The 14,465-nt window shown below is 43.9% G+C and overlaps 1 protein-coding gene across 1 annotated transcript; it reads right to left on the bottom strand.

Annotated features, from left to right (window-relative positions):
* Positions 1–10,538: 10,538 nt before the first annotated feature.
* LOC123066646 (germin-like protein 1-3) lies at positions 10,539–11,596 on the bottom strand. The gene is made up of 2 exons (XM_044489688.1): positions 11,391–11,596; positions 10,539–11,308 (listed from the first exon to the last, which is right to left on the bottom strand). Exons 1-2 carry the CDS (start codon positions 11,521–11,523, stop codon positions 10,767–10,769), a joined length of 675 nt encoding a protein of 224 aa, XP_044345623.1. The 5' UTR covers positions 11,524–11,596; the 3' UTR covers positions 10,539–10,766.
* Positions 11,597–14,465: the final 2,869 nt, after the last annotated feature.

Below are 14,465 nucleotides of genomic sequence, written 5' to 3'. Positions count from 1 at the left end.
ATGCCCCATTAGGCATCCCACCTTTCTTCTTCAACAACTATCGGTTAGTATCGGTTGAGCCTAAGTTTTTGCTTCTTCACATGAGTTGTGCTATCCTTGCAATGCCATTTTGTTTTGCTTTGCTTGCTGTTTGAATAAAATACCAAGATCTAAAATTCTTAAATGAGAGAGAGTCTTCATATAGTTACATAATTATTTAGCTACTCATTGATCTTCACTTATATCTTTTTGGAGTAGTTTGTTATTTACTCGTGTGCTTCACTTATATCCTATGAGTAAATGGTTGAATGAGTTGAATGTCATAAATCTGAAATTATATATGTTTCATTTGCTTATCCCATGGGGAGTAATGACTTCACATCTAACAAGTAGAGGTTGTATATTTATTGAAGGTTAGCAAACATTGTATTGGTCATTTGAACAATTCATGAAAGAATATTGAAGGAAGAGAGATTTCACATATAAATATACTATCTTAGACATCTTTTATAATTGTGAGCACTCATTAAGTAGGACATGCTAAAGAGTTGATGTTGGACAAGGAAGACAATGTAATGGGTTATGTTTTCTCACATCTCAGTTAAAGTATATTGTCATGGATCATTCAAACATGTTGAGCTTGCCTTTCCCCCTCATGCTAGCCAAATTCCTTGCACCAAGTAGAGATACTACTTGTGCTTCCAAATATCCTTAAACCCAGTTTTGCCATGAGAGTCCACCATACCTACCTATGGATTGAGTAAGATCCTTTAAGTAAGTTGTCATCGGTGTAAGCAATAAAAATTGCTCTCTAAATATGCATGATTTATTAGTGTGAAGAAAATAAGCTTTATACGATCTTGTTATGGAAGCAATAAAAGCGACGGACTGCATAATAAAGGTCCATATACAAGTGACAATATAAAGTGATGTTCTTTTTCATTAAGATTTTGTGCATCCAACCATAAAAGCGCATGACAACCTCTGCTTCCCTCTGCGAAGGGCCTATCTTTTACTTTATGTCTTTTACTTTATGCAAGAGTCAAGGTAATCTTCACCTTTCCCTTTTTCATTTTATCCTTTGGCAAGCACCTCGTGTTAGAAAGATCCTGATATATATATATATATATATATATATATATATATATATATATATATAAGTTAGCATGAACTATTATTGTTGACATCACCCAAAGGTGAATACGTTGTGAGGCGAAATTATAAGCCCCTATCTTTCTTAGTGTCTGATTAAAACTCCATCACCATAAGTATTGTGTGAGTGTTCGCAATTGTAGAAGACTATATGATAGTTGAGTATGTGGAATTTGCTAAATCAAAGCTCTGACATAGACCCTTCCTAAAAATAAGATGAATTGCAATTGTTTGATGACTGAGAATGAAGTTTGCTAGTGTTCAAGAAAGTTTATGGTCTATGCTTTAACATGTGAATAGCTTGTTACTTGATCTTGAGGAGTTTTATGAGACGAACTACTTTTACGACATATAATCATGCTAGAAAAGGTGATTGAAATTATCATTGATCAAATTTGTGCACCTGCTAGCATTCACACTTCATAAATTCTTTCTTTTATCATTTACCTACTCGAGGACGAGTAGGAATTAAGCTTGGGGATGCTGATACGTCTCCAACGTATCTATAGTTTATGAAGCATTCATGCTATTTTATTATCTATTTTGCATGATTACGAGCTTTCTTATACACTTTTATATTACTTTTGGGACTAACCACTTAACCGGAGGCCCAACACATATTGTTGTTTTATTGCCTGTTTCAGTTTTTCGAAGAAAAGGAATATCAAACGGAGTCCCAACGGAATGAAAGCTTCGGGAGTGTGATTTTTGGAACGAACATGATCCGGGAGACTTGGAGTACAAGCCAGGGAAGCTTCTAGGAGGCCAGGAGATAGGAGGGCGCGCCCACCCCCCTGGGTGCGCTCCCCTGTCTCGTGGGCCCCTCATGGCTCCCCCGACCGACTTATTTCGCCTATATATTCCCATAACCCTAAAACCATCGAATACGACAATAGATCAGGAGTTCCGCCGCCGCAAGCCTCTGTAGCCACCAAAAACCTCTCGAGAGCCCGTTCCCGCACCCTGCCGGAGGGGGAATCCATCACCTGTGGCCATCTTCATCATCCCGGCGCTCTCCATGACGAGGAGGGAGTAGTTCACCCTCGGGGCTGAGGGTATGTACCAGTAGCTATGTGTTTGATCTCTCTCTCTCTCCCGTGTTCTCTCTATGGCACAATCTTGATGTATCGCGAGCTTTGCTATTATAGTTGGATCTTATGATGTTTCTCCCCCTCTACTCTCTTGTAATGGATTGAGTTTTTCCTTTGAAGTTATCTTATCGGATTGAGTCTTTAAGGATTTGAGAACACTTGATGTATGTCTTGCCGTGTTTATCTGTGGTGACAATGGGATATCACGTGATCCACTTGATGTATGTTTTGGTGATCAACTTGTGGGTTCCGCCCATGAACCTATGCATAGGGGTTGGCACACGTTTTCGTCTTGACTCTCCGGTAGAAACTTTGAGGCACTCTTTGAAGTACTTTGTGTTGGTTGGATAGATGAATTTGAGATTGTGTGATGCATATTGTATAATCATGCCCACGGATACTTGAGGTGACAATGGAGTATCTAGGTGACATTAGGGTTTTGGTTGATTTGTGTCTTAAGGTGTTATTCTAGTATGAACTCTTGAATAGATCGATCCGAAAGAATAAATTCAAGATGGTTTCGTACCCTACCATAATCTCTTCGTTTGTTCTCTACTATTAGTGGCTTTGGAGTGACTCTTTGTTGCATGTTGAGGGATTGTTATATGATCTATCTATATTATTGTTGAGAGAACTTGCACTAGTGAAAGTATGAACCCTATGCCTTCTTTCCTAGCATTGCAATACCGTTTACGCTCACTTTTATCATTAGTTACCTTACTGTTTTTATATTTTCAGATTACAAAAACATTTATCTACTATCCATATTGCACTTGTATCACTATCTCTTCGCCGAACTAGTGCACCTATACAATTTACCATTGTATTGAGTCTGTTGGGGACACAAGAGACTCTTTGTTATTTGGTTGCAGGGTTGCTTGAGAGAGACCATCTTCATCCTATGCCTCCCACGGATTGATAAACCTTAGGTCATCCACTTGAGGGAAATTTTCTACTGTCCTACAAACCTGTGCACTTGCAGGCCCAACAACGTCTACAAGAAGAAGGTTGTGTAGTAGACATCAAGCTCTTTTCTGGCGCCGTTGCCGGGGAGGTGAGTTCTTGAAGGTATATCTTTAGATCTTGCAATCGAATCTTTTTGTTTCTTGTTTTATCACTTTTCTAGTTTATAAAAGAAAATTACAAAAAAAACGGAATTGAGTTTCTCTCATATGCTTCGTCTTTTTAATATCTTTCGTGAGTATGATGAAAAGGAAAATTGTGCTAAAGTGCTAGAAGAAGAATGCATTAAAATGCTTGGTACTAAATCTTTGAATGATGAGCATGATTGCAATGTTGTTAATATGAACTCCTTGAATATCCATGTACTAATGATGATTGCACTAGTTATGATGAAAATGCCTCCTATGAGCATGTCGATTTTTGTGGAGAGGATTGGGTTTGCATAGATACACCAAAATAGAGAAGATAGATATTGCAAGAGGCATAAGCATGTAGAAACTAAATTGTTGCAAGAAAGGCTAAGGGTGAGTGCTGAAGAATTATATTTCCTTGGCCGTACTTGTGAACTTTGCAATGAAAGTGGTCATTTACATCTCTGATGCAAGTTGTTTCATGATCGAATCGTGTCCAAAAATTGTGATGATTTGATTTCCCTTGCATATTATAATGAACTTAGTTTGCTTATGGGTTATGAAGAAATGAAATGTTTAACTAAATTTCTTCCAGAATTTGCCTGTTGTAACCTTCTTGATTTTGATCTAGAGACAATTTATATGTTTTGTGCGGTGAATTGCATTGAAAATCCTTATATTGCCAATTACCTAAAGAAAAGAAAGCAAACAGAAGATGAAGAGAATACTAATTAAAGGGAAGAAACTTCCCATTATCCTCCTATTATTTCTTATGATGAATCAGGTAACGAGGAGAAGCTCTCTATTCAACCAATCTCGTCTATAAGGATCTCAAAGAAGAAGGTTGAACCCACACATAATGTGAAGAAGAAGAAAAAAGGAGCAACAAAGGTAAAAAGGTATCCCTTCCAAATGATGTTGCTCCTACTACTCATTGTGATGATGATAATTGCTATACTATTGGTGCTATCCATACTATTAATGATGGTAGTGCTTCTTGTGTGCGTCCAGTGCACCGCACGTGCTCGTCCCTCCACTACCACTGACGGTCGTGGCAGGTGGAATAGCAGCTGGCAACCTTCCAACAGGTGTTCCCGTGGATTGTGGCGCCAGTCTACGTCGACCTGACCAAGGAGGAGGAGGACAACGACGACGCTGCCTAGATCTACCACCCGTCGTTGACTGTTCTTATAGTTTTCGTTTAAAAATAGATTTAATTAATATAAATAGGACTTTTGATGGCTGTTTTATTTTTAAAATTTCCAAAATCCAGCGCAAATGTGAAATGCTTCCGTCCGTGTTGGATGCATCTATAAACAGGCGGACAGAAGCGAACACTGCATCCGCCTGACCAATCCAAATGAACAAAGAACGAAGAAAATCCGCGCCAGTTTGTGTCACCTTAGAGTTGCCCTTAGGTCGCACGAAAGCCAGGTTCAAGCAAACACGAGATGCTGCTAACAATAGCGTCCAGGTGTCCACGTGGTTCGCAACAGCGACCAGGCCTGGACGCTACTAATCATTGCGTCCTTTCTATTTTTCAAAATTTCAACTTATCATTGCTAGTTTCGGAATTACAGAACTATTATTTATTATTAATAAATAAATCGGACAATTTCTAGTTAATCTGCGGTGCCTTTGAGCCATGGGTTAGTTAGCTGCGTGATCTAGATGCAGGTGGTTAACAAGTTCAGGAACTTTCGGTTTGATGCAGAAGGGAGCATTGGGATGTGGGTATCTATTGATGCCATCGATCGTACTAGCTACTTTAATTAACTTGATGATGACGTGATTGATGGCCGGATCGGTTGATCAGTCAACCAATTAGGTACCCCGCAAAAAAAAAAGCCAATTAGGTGTGAAAAGAGGAAGCTTGGTGTACGTGAGAGGTTCGTAGAACCAGCTACTCATGGGGTCGATGTACGTGAGAGGTGCGACAGTGAGCAGTGTTACTTCTTTTTTGGGCCAAACAGTGTTGCTTAATTAATATGTTAACTGTCGATCCAAATCATGATTGTGTTGTCCATGCAAACTAGCACGCGTGCAATTTATCTCAGTACTGCCAAAAAATGACACGGTTTTTAGTTGTTCAGCCGCATGCATTTTCCTTTCATTATCACGTGACTTCTACTCTATATTGTGTGCACTTACACACAGTATACGTTTCTGTACAGCTATTTCACGTAAAGGCAAGTACCTAAGACGGACGCGAAGCCAGCAGGTCGATGAGTTTTGAACAAACCTAGCTGTGTGGTTTTATTATTCTCCTTCATTAATTCAAGCGTCGGGCCTAGATCGTGTTTTCTTGTTTATAGTTTTTTCAGGAAAACCTCAACTGTTTTAGTTGCCTGTGGTGCCACATAATTTTCACTCCACACCTTAATTTTTCAATCCACTTATAATGTGGTCTGCTGCAAGGTTTGTGAGGGTAGCATGCCAGTAAAAAAAAAGGGTAGCATGCCAATTTGATTGAAATCCTTAAATTTAATGTTTTGAGTTTTTATGTGTCATAACATGGACAAATCTTATCAATTACCCCCTTGCTCATAAATAGATAATTTTCTAGAAAGCAAGTGCGCCCAAGCCTTTCTATTCTTGACACTCATAGATACCCCCTCTCTTCCCTTTCATAATGGGCGATGATGGGCGCCGGTGCGCCGGCCGAACGTTTCGGCCGGTCGCACCCTAGTCGTCAGATCTGTCCGTCCTGAGCCATTGGATCTTTATCCAACCAAATCGTGCTAGCTCAGATCGTCTTCTTCCTCTCGCCAGCGCGTACGAGAAAAGGAACCGCGTCTCGCCGGCCGCGTGTGTTCTTCCTCGTCGCCGCCCCCTCGCCTGCCCTCCTCGTCTCTCGTCGCCACCCTCGCCGCCCTCGGCGGCCGCCATGGTCACCGGTCCCAGCCCTCGGCGGCCGTCCTCGTCACCGGCTTCGGCCATGCAACAGCCCACCCATGCGGTTGTAGCTTCCTTGGCAACCGTTGTAGCTCCGGTGGCGACGACCGGAGCTCACCGGCGCGCTGGCGCTCATACCCCGCTTGCAACAAAAAAAAATCAAGCGCCGGAGAGGTGCCCAGTGCTGCAACCGACAACGGAAAAAGCTACAATCGCTAACGAAAAAAGCTTCAACCGGCTATGAAAAAAGTTTCAACTCGTACGACGGGAGACTGTGAACAACCAAAGGAAAGTTACAACCAGTGACAAAAAGGCTTCATCTGGCGACGAAAAAAGCTTCATCCGACAATGAAAAAAGCTTCAACGGTGGAGCCGTAAGCCATGAACTCTCACCTGCCTATGCAGCAAAATATCTTGCCGGTTCCAGCAATTTATTTTGCCAGTTCCAGCAAAAACGAACTCGACGTCGTCCAGTTCCAACACCTGCCAAAAGTGGTTGCAACTTTTCTACCGTCTGGTTCCAGCAATAAAAATCTCTAGTTGCAGCAGCGGAGCTCGTCGTCTTCACCGCCGGTCGTGCTGGTTGCAGCACGCGTGGACTCTGGCTCCAGCATCTCCAGAGCACCCCCCCCCCCCCCCCGCGTCTCCCCCGCCAGCAGTTGCTGGTTCTGCGACAACAAACTGGCCGCCAGTGAGGGGAGCTTGTGGTGGTTGGTGAGCAGCGTGGAGGAGAGAAAATCGTGGTTCTGGAGAGCAGAGGATGCGGCTGGAGGTTGAAGAAAAGCCAAAAGGAAAGGCCAGGGAAAGGATAAGGATAGGAGTGGGGGACGGTTGTATGAGGTCCACCACGTACACATGTCTTACGCTGGGGTTTGTTTTCGTGGGCGTCGGAGCCAGCGTGGCGAGCGAGCCGGCCGAAAGTTCGGCCGGTCTGCCGGCTCGCAACGTTTCCCTTTCATAATTTGTGTATTACTTTTTGAAGAACTTGTTTCTTTTTTAATCTTTGAACAAATATACAGAAAAAATACCAGCATCTACATTATCATGTTGGCATCGTTAAATTCATAATGAGATATATTTTTATATTTTATTTATTTATAGTTTTCCCTAAAACTTGGTCAAAGATAAACAAGTTTGAATTTTTTAGAAACCAAAACACCTTGAGTTTAAAATTGTTTAGATTCTAAGATCAAGATATTACAAAATTAGTTTCATGAAAAATAATTTCATAATCCAAATTTATATTTCTTCTGACATGCGCCTACAAATATTAGTGATAAAGGTGCACATTCGACATTGTTTAAATGTCAAATATACCATCTAAATATTTACAACCCGATGGAATCCTGGATCATCATTGTAATTCCTTTTTCTCCATAATCAGATTTATGGGGGGCGTCTCTTTACTAGTCGATTAACATTTAAAAGTATAAATTTATTGGTCATATCATGGTCAAAAGAAAAATTACCATTTCCCTGAGAGAGAAATAAAACATGAATCGCAAGACAAATATTATGCCTAAACTAAATCTCAGTCGATTGCCTTGAGAAAATCTTTGTCAAATGAGCGATAGAAATGTTATTAAACAGATTTATCGAGTATGTAACAGGCCCTTTGAATGTTGTGTGTACCATGTTAAGAGCATCTCCAGCCACGCCCCCAACAGGCCCCACCAGGCGACTTTTTCGGCGCCGGCGCAAAAAAACGCCCCAGTCGCGCCCCCAGGACGACGGAAAGCACCGGTTCGGCCCTTTTTTTCGCCCGGCGGCCGCAGGCCGAACCTGGCGTGTTGGGGGGCGCTTGGGGGCTCCGGCGCAAGGGAAAAGCGTGGCTGGCCCACGCCGTCAGGTGAAAAGTCAAGATTTTCTTCCCCCGACTCGCCTCCCACCCCCCGCACTCTCGGCCGCCACTAGGTATATCCCGGCGCCGCCCGGCGCCCTTCACCGGTAGATAGCCATTCCCCGCCGGAAAAAATAGCAGAGGTTCGCCGCGGCAGCCCCTCCGACAGCAGCTGGGCGCAGCTGGGCGTTTCCGGCCGCCGATTCCGGCCGCGGAGGGGCGGTTTAGCGGCGGGTGCACGCCCACCGGGCGCAAGGTGTTCGGCGATTTGCCTGCCCTGGCGATGGACTCGGATGACGAGGAAGTGCTCGCCACGCTGCTGGAGGAGGAAGCCGAGGCCGACGTCTAGGAAGACGAGCATCTCATGATGCTCGCCGCCCTCGCCTAGCTGCTGGCGAGCAATGAAAAGCCGCGGCGAGGTGGCTTGGCACCGGGGCGGGTGAAAGCAAAGAGCCGGCATCGTCTCGAAGGCTACTGCATGCTCTACTCCGACTACTTCGCCGATGCTCCACTTCATGGCGACAGAACATTTCGGTGCCGTTATCGGATGAGCCGAAAGCTCTTCCTCAGGATTATGAATTCCATCCGGGAGTTCGACAACTACTTGAAATGCAAGATGGATTGCACCGGCAAACTTGGATTCACCTCGATCCAGAAGTGCATGACAGCGACGAGGATGCTTGCATACGGAGCTCCCGGTGACTCACGGGACGACTATGGGCGCATGGCCGAGTCCACCAGCATAGAGTGTTTCTACAAGTTCTGTCGGGCAGTGGTGGCAGTGTTTGGACCGCAATACTTGAGAACACTCAATGCGGAAAACACTGCTCGGATCCTAGCACAGAATGCAGCAAGAGGATTTCCTGGGATGCTTGGAAGCATCGACTGCATGCATTGGAACTGGAAGAATTGCCCATTTGCTTGGCAGGGGATGTACAAAGGCGCCAAAGGCGGTTGCAGTGTGGTACTTGAGGCGGTGGCCACACAGGACCTCTGGATTTTGCACTCCTTCTTTGGTATGCCAGGAACTCACAATGACATCAACGTGCTGCAGTGCTCTCCTGTCTTTGCCAAGCTTGTTGAAGGTCATTCTCCTCCGGTGAACTTCGAGATCAATGGGCGGCACTACAACAAGGGGTACTATCTAGCTGATGGCATCTATCCGAGATGGTCGACATTTGTGAAGACCATCAAAAACACTGTGCCTGGAGGCAAGAACGCTTGGTTTGCGAAGATTCAGGAGGCTTGCAGGAAGGATGTCGAGCGGGCATTTGGTGTGCTCCAATCTCGATTTGCTGTTGTCCGGTACCCCGCTCAGACCTGGTCGAAAGATCAAATGTGGGAGATCATGACCTGCTGTGTCATCTTGAACAACATGATCATTGAGAGTGAGCAGGAAGAGCCAGTGTTTGACACTGAACCATACCACAGGCAGGGTCCTCTTGCTCAAGTTGATCACCAGCTACCGGCAACCTGGACTGCCTACCTCAGTATGTGTCAGGAGATCCGAGACCCACAGGTGCATCATCAACTGCAGCAAGATCTGATAGAGCACCTATGGAGGCTCAAGGGCGACACCAGGCGCGACGTGTGATGAAATATGAGTTTTTATTTGTTGAATTATATAATTTGTATTGAACTATTTGTTGTTGTACTATTTTGTTGAAGTATTTTATTTTTCTGCGATGAAATATGTGATAAAAAAATATTTATGTTGATAATTGAACGCCGAGCCACAGCGAACCACGCCAAATATGGGCCTATTCTCGCCCATTTGGGCCCTTTTCGCTGAAATGGGGCTTCAAAAGTGGGCCAACATCGGCGCCTAGGGGCGACGACTGGACGCAAAACCGCCCCAGCGCCGAACGAATCGCCGGCTCGCCCCCAAGGAGCAGTTTTTATGCGTCCTTGGGGGGGGGGGGGGGGGGCAACTGCTGGAGATGCTCTAAGTTGGTTCTAAGCATGGGAAGGTATTTTAATCTTCACGTTGATGTCCGCTCGATAGTTAAAATTTATTTTGTTTTTGTTTTGCAGTGTCTAGAAACAAAATATATCATGGACAAAGAGACGAGTCGGTATTTACATATATGTTAGAGAAAGGGCCAAAGGCATAGCTTTTTACAGAAAGCTTAATATCTGCTTGGAGATACAAGCTGCAGCTAACAGCTTGGAAACCTCCTAGCTAACCGCTAGTCACAATATAGTGTGCATGTTTAAGATGCACCAAGTCATTACTTGCATGCAATCTTACGTCAATATATCAGCTAGCATAATTTATATATCCATAATTTGGCATTGTACAAAATATTTTTATAGATATCTCTGGTAGACATGTAAAAATATGTTTTGGAACCATGAGTTTGTACTCGATATACATACTTACCAAAACACATTAGGAAGGATCGATCAAAGAGAGGGAGATAGAGACTATATCTTGTTCAGTGCCCAACAATATCATGGCAATCAGGCACATTCGTTCACCAATAATGGACACATACAAATTAATCACCAGTAGTTCACGAAGAAAAAGGAACAATTATAACAGTAGAACTGACGAGGCCTTTCACTAAACATGCACCGACACAAAGGAATCAGCGTATAGTACAAAGGTTCAAGTAAATGAATTAAAACTGCATTTTTACGTGGTCCTCGTCATTATTGGTAGCACGTACGCACGTAGAGCCGACCCAACCAACCTCATGCATGCATGGCTAGTTACTTTGGCGGGAACTTGGACTTGATGGCCTCCACCAGGCCGCCGTCGATCTGGAGCGCCCTGGCCAGCACGTCCGTGGGCACCGGTGGCGAGGAACCGAACATCGCCATCGCGAGGGACTGCGTGCCCGGAAGCTGACTGTTGAATGCCGAGATCGCCATGGCCGGCACGCCGCCGTTGTTCTTCTGGTAGTGGACGAGGCCACGGGGGAAGACGAAGAGCTCGCCCTTGCAGACGGTGCGGGCGAAGAGCTTGCCGGCAGTGGTGACGAAGCCGACGTCGAGGGAGCCCTCAAGCACGTAGATGATCTCAGTGGCGCGCGGGTGGGTGTGCGGCGGGTTCAGGCCCCACGGGGCGTAGTCCACGCGGGACATGGATACGCCCAGCGTGTTGAGCCCCGGGAGCTTCTCCACGTTCGCCGCCGTCACCGCGGAGCCGACCGGGTTGCCGGTGTTGCCCGGGAGTGCCAGCGCGGTAGAGAAGAAGTCGTCGGCCGTCACGTTCTCCGGCCTCTTACACGGGAACCCGTTCATCCGCAATGCTGCAAGTATACACGCATGCATGCATGCATTACTCTTTGTTTGGGCATGACCTATTCATGTGCGCACACGAGTACAACTTACGGCCGTCGAGGGATTTGTAGTCGGCAACGCAGAAGTCCTGCAGCATGTCGGGGTCGCCGGCGAGCAACGGCGCGGCGAGGGCCAGGAGGGCGCAGGCGGCGAGGAGGACCGCGGGGAGCTGCTTGGGCGCCATGGTCAAGTGCTGCGTAATTGGCTACTGGTTGGTTGGTGCAGCGCTAGGTAGGTAGCACTGTGGTGAAGTAGCTGAGGATGACTCGATGAGAAGGGAATGCATGCAGCGCATGTATTTATAGTGCAGTGTAGGGTAAGGGGGATCCATAGACACGCGGTTTTATGAGTACTTTAGCTTGAAGATAGGGTTGGATAGCGGTGTCAAATTGTCAGCCACCGTACCATTTGTGTCATGTACATGCGTGGTCGCTCAAATCGACCAAAGCTGGTGCTGTAGCTACTAAACTGTCATGCGTTCAACAGGGAAATTTGCACATGGTTCATTTTCTGGTATAGTGTAAGATGTTTTTGCAAGCTATTTTAGCTTACAAAAACGTATTGTTTTATGGGACGGCGGAGTACTAATCAGTAAGTCTAGGTTGTATCCCACGGACTAAATAGTAATAGGGCAATTTATCATTGCATCTCCAGGCTCTGTCAGTAAGATTTAACTGATTTATTTTTAAATAAAAATAAAAATACATGGTTTAAATTTTCAAAGTGGACACATATTAGGCTCACAAAAAAAACCCGAATTTTATATTCCAAATAAAATTTTGTCACACTTAAATTTAATTTGAATGTAGTGTGATATTCAAGATTAAATAAACCGTAGCTCAATAGAATTAATTACCAGTGCATCAGAAATTCGTTATAATTAATTTGTAGCCCGCTTTCAATTCAATTAAGTATTTGACAACGAAGTAGGTTATTAACACTTTCTGATGTCTACAAATAGAGAGAGGCGTGCTTTATTCGTAATTTGGGTAGTCTTCCCCATTTCTACAATAATTATTGAACTGCGTGCACCAACTAGTTTACCCAGTTTGAACTAAGAGAAAGTTAGTTACAACATTATACTCAAGCGATAATTAATAAACGGTTTAATTAATTTGCATTAATTTTACCATTCGGCATATCTTAATATTTTGTATATCTAAATAGCTACTCTCCACTAATCTATTTTTCTCTCAACATGCAAGTATGTCATCTCAGTACGCAACATGCATGAAAAAAAGGCACACCAAACATGCATGAGAATTTCCATTCTTATATGCTATTTAGATGAAGAAATATTTTATAACTATACAATAATTAAATACAATAAATCACATATATTCCGGTTTAGTTGTTATATTAGTGCTCCAATATGTTCCATACAATCAAATATCATTAAAATATTATTTTGCAAAACATTCCAGCAACAAACGGATACGTGTAAGGTACTCCCTCGGTCCCATAATATAAGAGCATTTTGACACTAATGTGGTGTAAAAAACGCTATTATATTATGAGATGGAGGGAGTATTATCTAGTCTACGCGTAATAGCAATACCACTAATTCTGAGATAGGTGGAGAAAAGGAGAAATGTCTAGATTTAACCCATGGATACTTAATTTACGTTTTCATATAAATCTCTTTTAAAGGATGTTTAAAATGAATTACACCAGTGTCTAATTATCTATGGCGCATGAGTCACAGAGGCACATAATGAGAACAACATGTGCAATAAAAAATCCAATGTTTTGTATCATTATACAAAATGTAATAAAATTGTTAATAAAATCAATACCAGTTTATTTATTTATTTTTGTGGGAAATACCAGTTTATTCTTTCCGGAGTCTCTGTCATAGTGCTATGATCTATGGCATTACAAATGCATGTTCATATAAAAACTATTGTGTCAAAATTATATACTTATGAACATGTATAAATGAAGATATGTATGGTAGTACATCTAGAATCTAGACGCACAAATGCGTGGGTCGCTCCGCAGTTATGTTTACATATGCAACCAGTAGATTTTTTAAATGCACATGGCAACGCGCAGGCATTCTACTAGTATTATCTAGTTACGTAAACGTGCACGCTAAATCAAGAAGCATTCCATGTTTGTCTTTTTTCACGGTAATACGTGTCCTCTAAACCGTAGAGATAAATGCGCTGTCACTTTCCTTTCTTTCCAACTGCATATGGTTCATTTTCCGTCGACTAGCAGCTTGCTAACACGTCAGATTATATTAAAATTGAACGGATACGTGTAAGGAGGAAAAGAATTGGGGCCCCAGATCTGAAACTAGCTTTTCTTTTTAGCGTAGATCTGAAACTAGCTGGTTAGAAGTAGACGCGGGCATTGATTAATGAAACCGCCGTGCGTCCGTGCGTGCTGCAGTGTTCTAGTCCCCAGCTTGCTTCATCTCTTGCATCCATATCGACCGTACAAGGTGTAGTGACTGCGTGCAGCACGTACTGCAGTGAGCAAGTAATATAGGTCGATCGTCTAGCGTGTGAGAACAGACTCGAGTTGTAATACCTTCTAGTATGTACTAGAAGCATACGCGCGCTTTGCTGCGCTGACTACTTTCCTGCCTTTTATTTGTTCGCTTGTTAATTTTCACTTATAGTCTCTTTGTTGCTCTATTTGTGGGCCCAGTGTTGTTGTTCATTTTATGGGCATGTTGTGTTCTTTTTAAACCTTGCACGGTGAAATAAAATCCTGAAAGAATCCGCTAATTTTTCGGCCTCAAGCGAGTGAGAGGTTGAATTTGAATCAGATTGACAAAGAAAGGATGAAAGATGGAGAGGAAGGAGGAACCGGGAGTTGTGATACATATCTTGTGGACCATGGCGTGTTGAAGAAGGTGACCAGGTCCTGAAGACGGGGTCGTTCCTATCGAGTGCCGCCGCTAGCCATGTCGGCTACCTCACCGCTTGCTCTTTCAGGCACCGCGCGTTCTCGTCGCTGGATGGTAATTGCCGCCACAAGAGAAAGGGAAAAAGATGGAGAGATGGGCAGGGCATGTGGCACGGTGCTGGACTGGCAGCGTCGGTGCAACCGTGTGGTGCTGAGGAGGCGGTGGTGGGTCAGGCTAGCGGCCCTGTGCGGTGGTCTATCACTTTG

This window comes from Triticum aestivum, chromosome 3B (assembly GCF_018294505.1).
Source record: "Triticum aestivum cultivar Chinese Spring chromosome 3B, IWGSC CS RefSeq v2.1, whole genome shotgun sequence".
NCBI lineage: Eukaryota > Viridiplantae > Streptophyta > Magnoliopsida > Poales > Poaceae > Triticum > Triticum aestivum.
This window is presented reverse-complemented; position numbering and strand designations above follow the sequence as displayed.

Coding starts and splice junctions, on each gene's coding strand:
- LOC123066646 (XM_044489688.1), bottom strand. CDS start 11,523: ATGGCGCCCAAGCAGCTCCCCGCGGTCCTCCTCGCCGCCTGCGCCCTC. Junction 11,309..11,390: donor CTACAAATCCCTCGACGGCC/GTAAGTTGTACT, acceptor GTATACTTGCAG/CATTGCGGATGAACGGGTTC.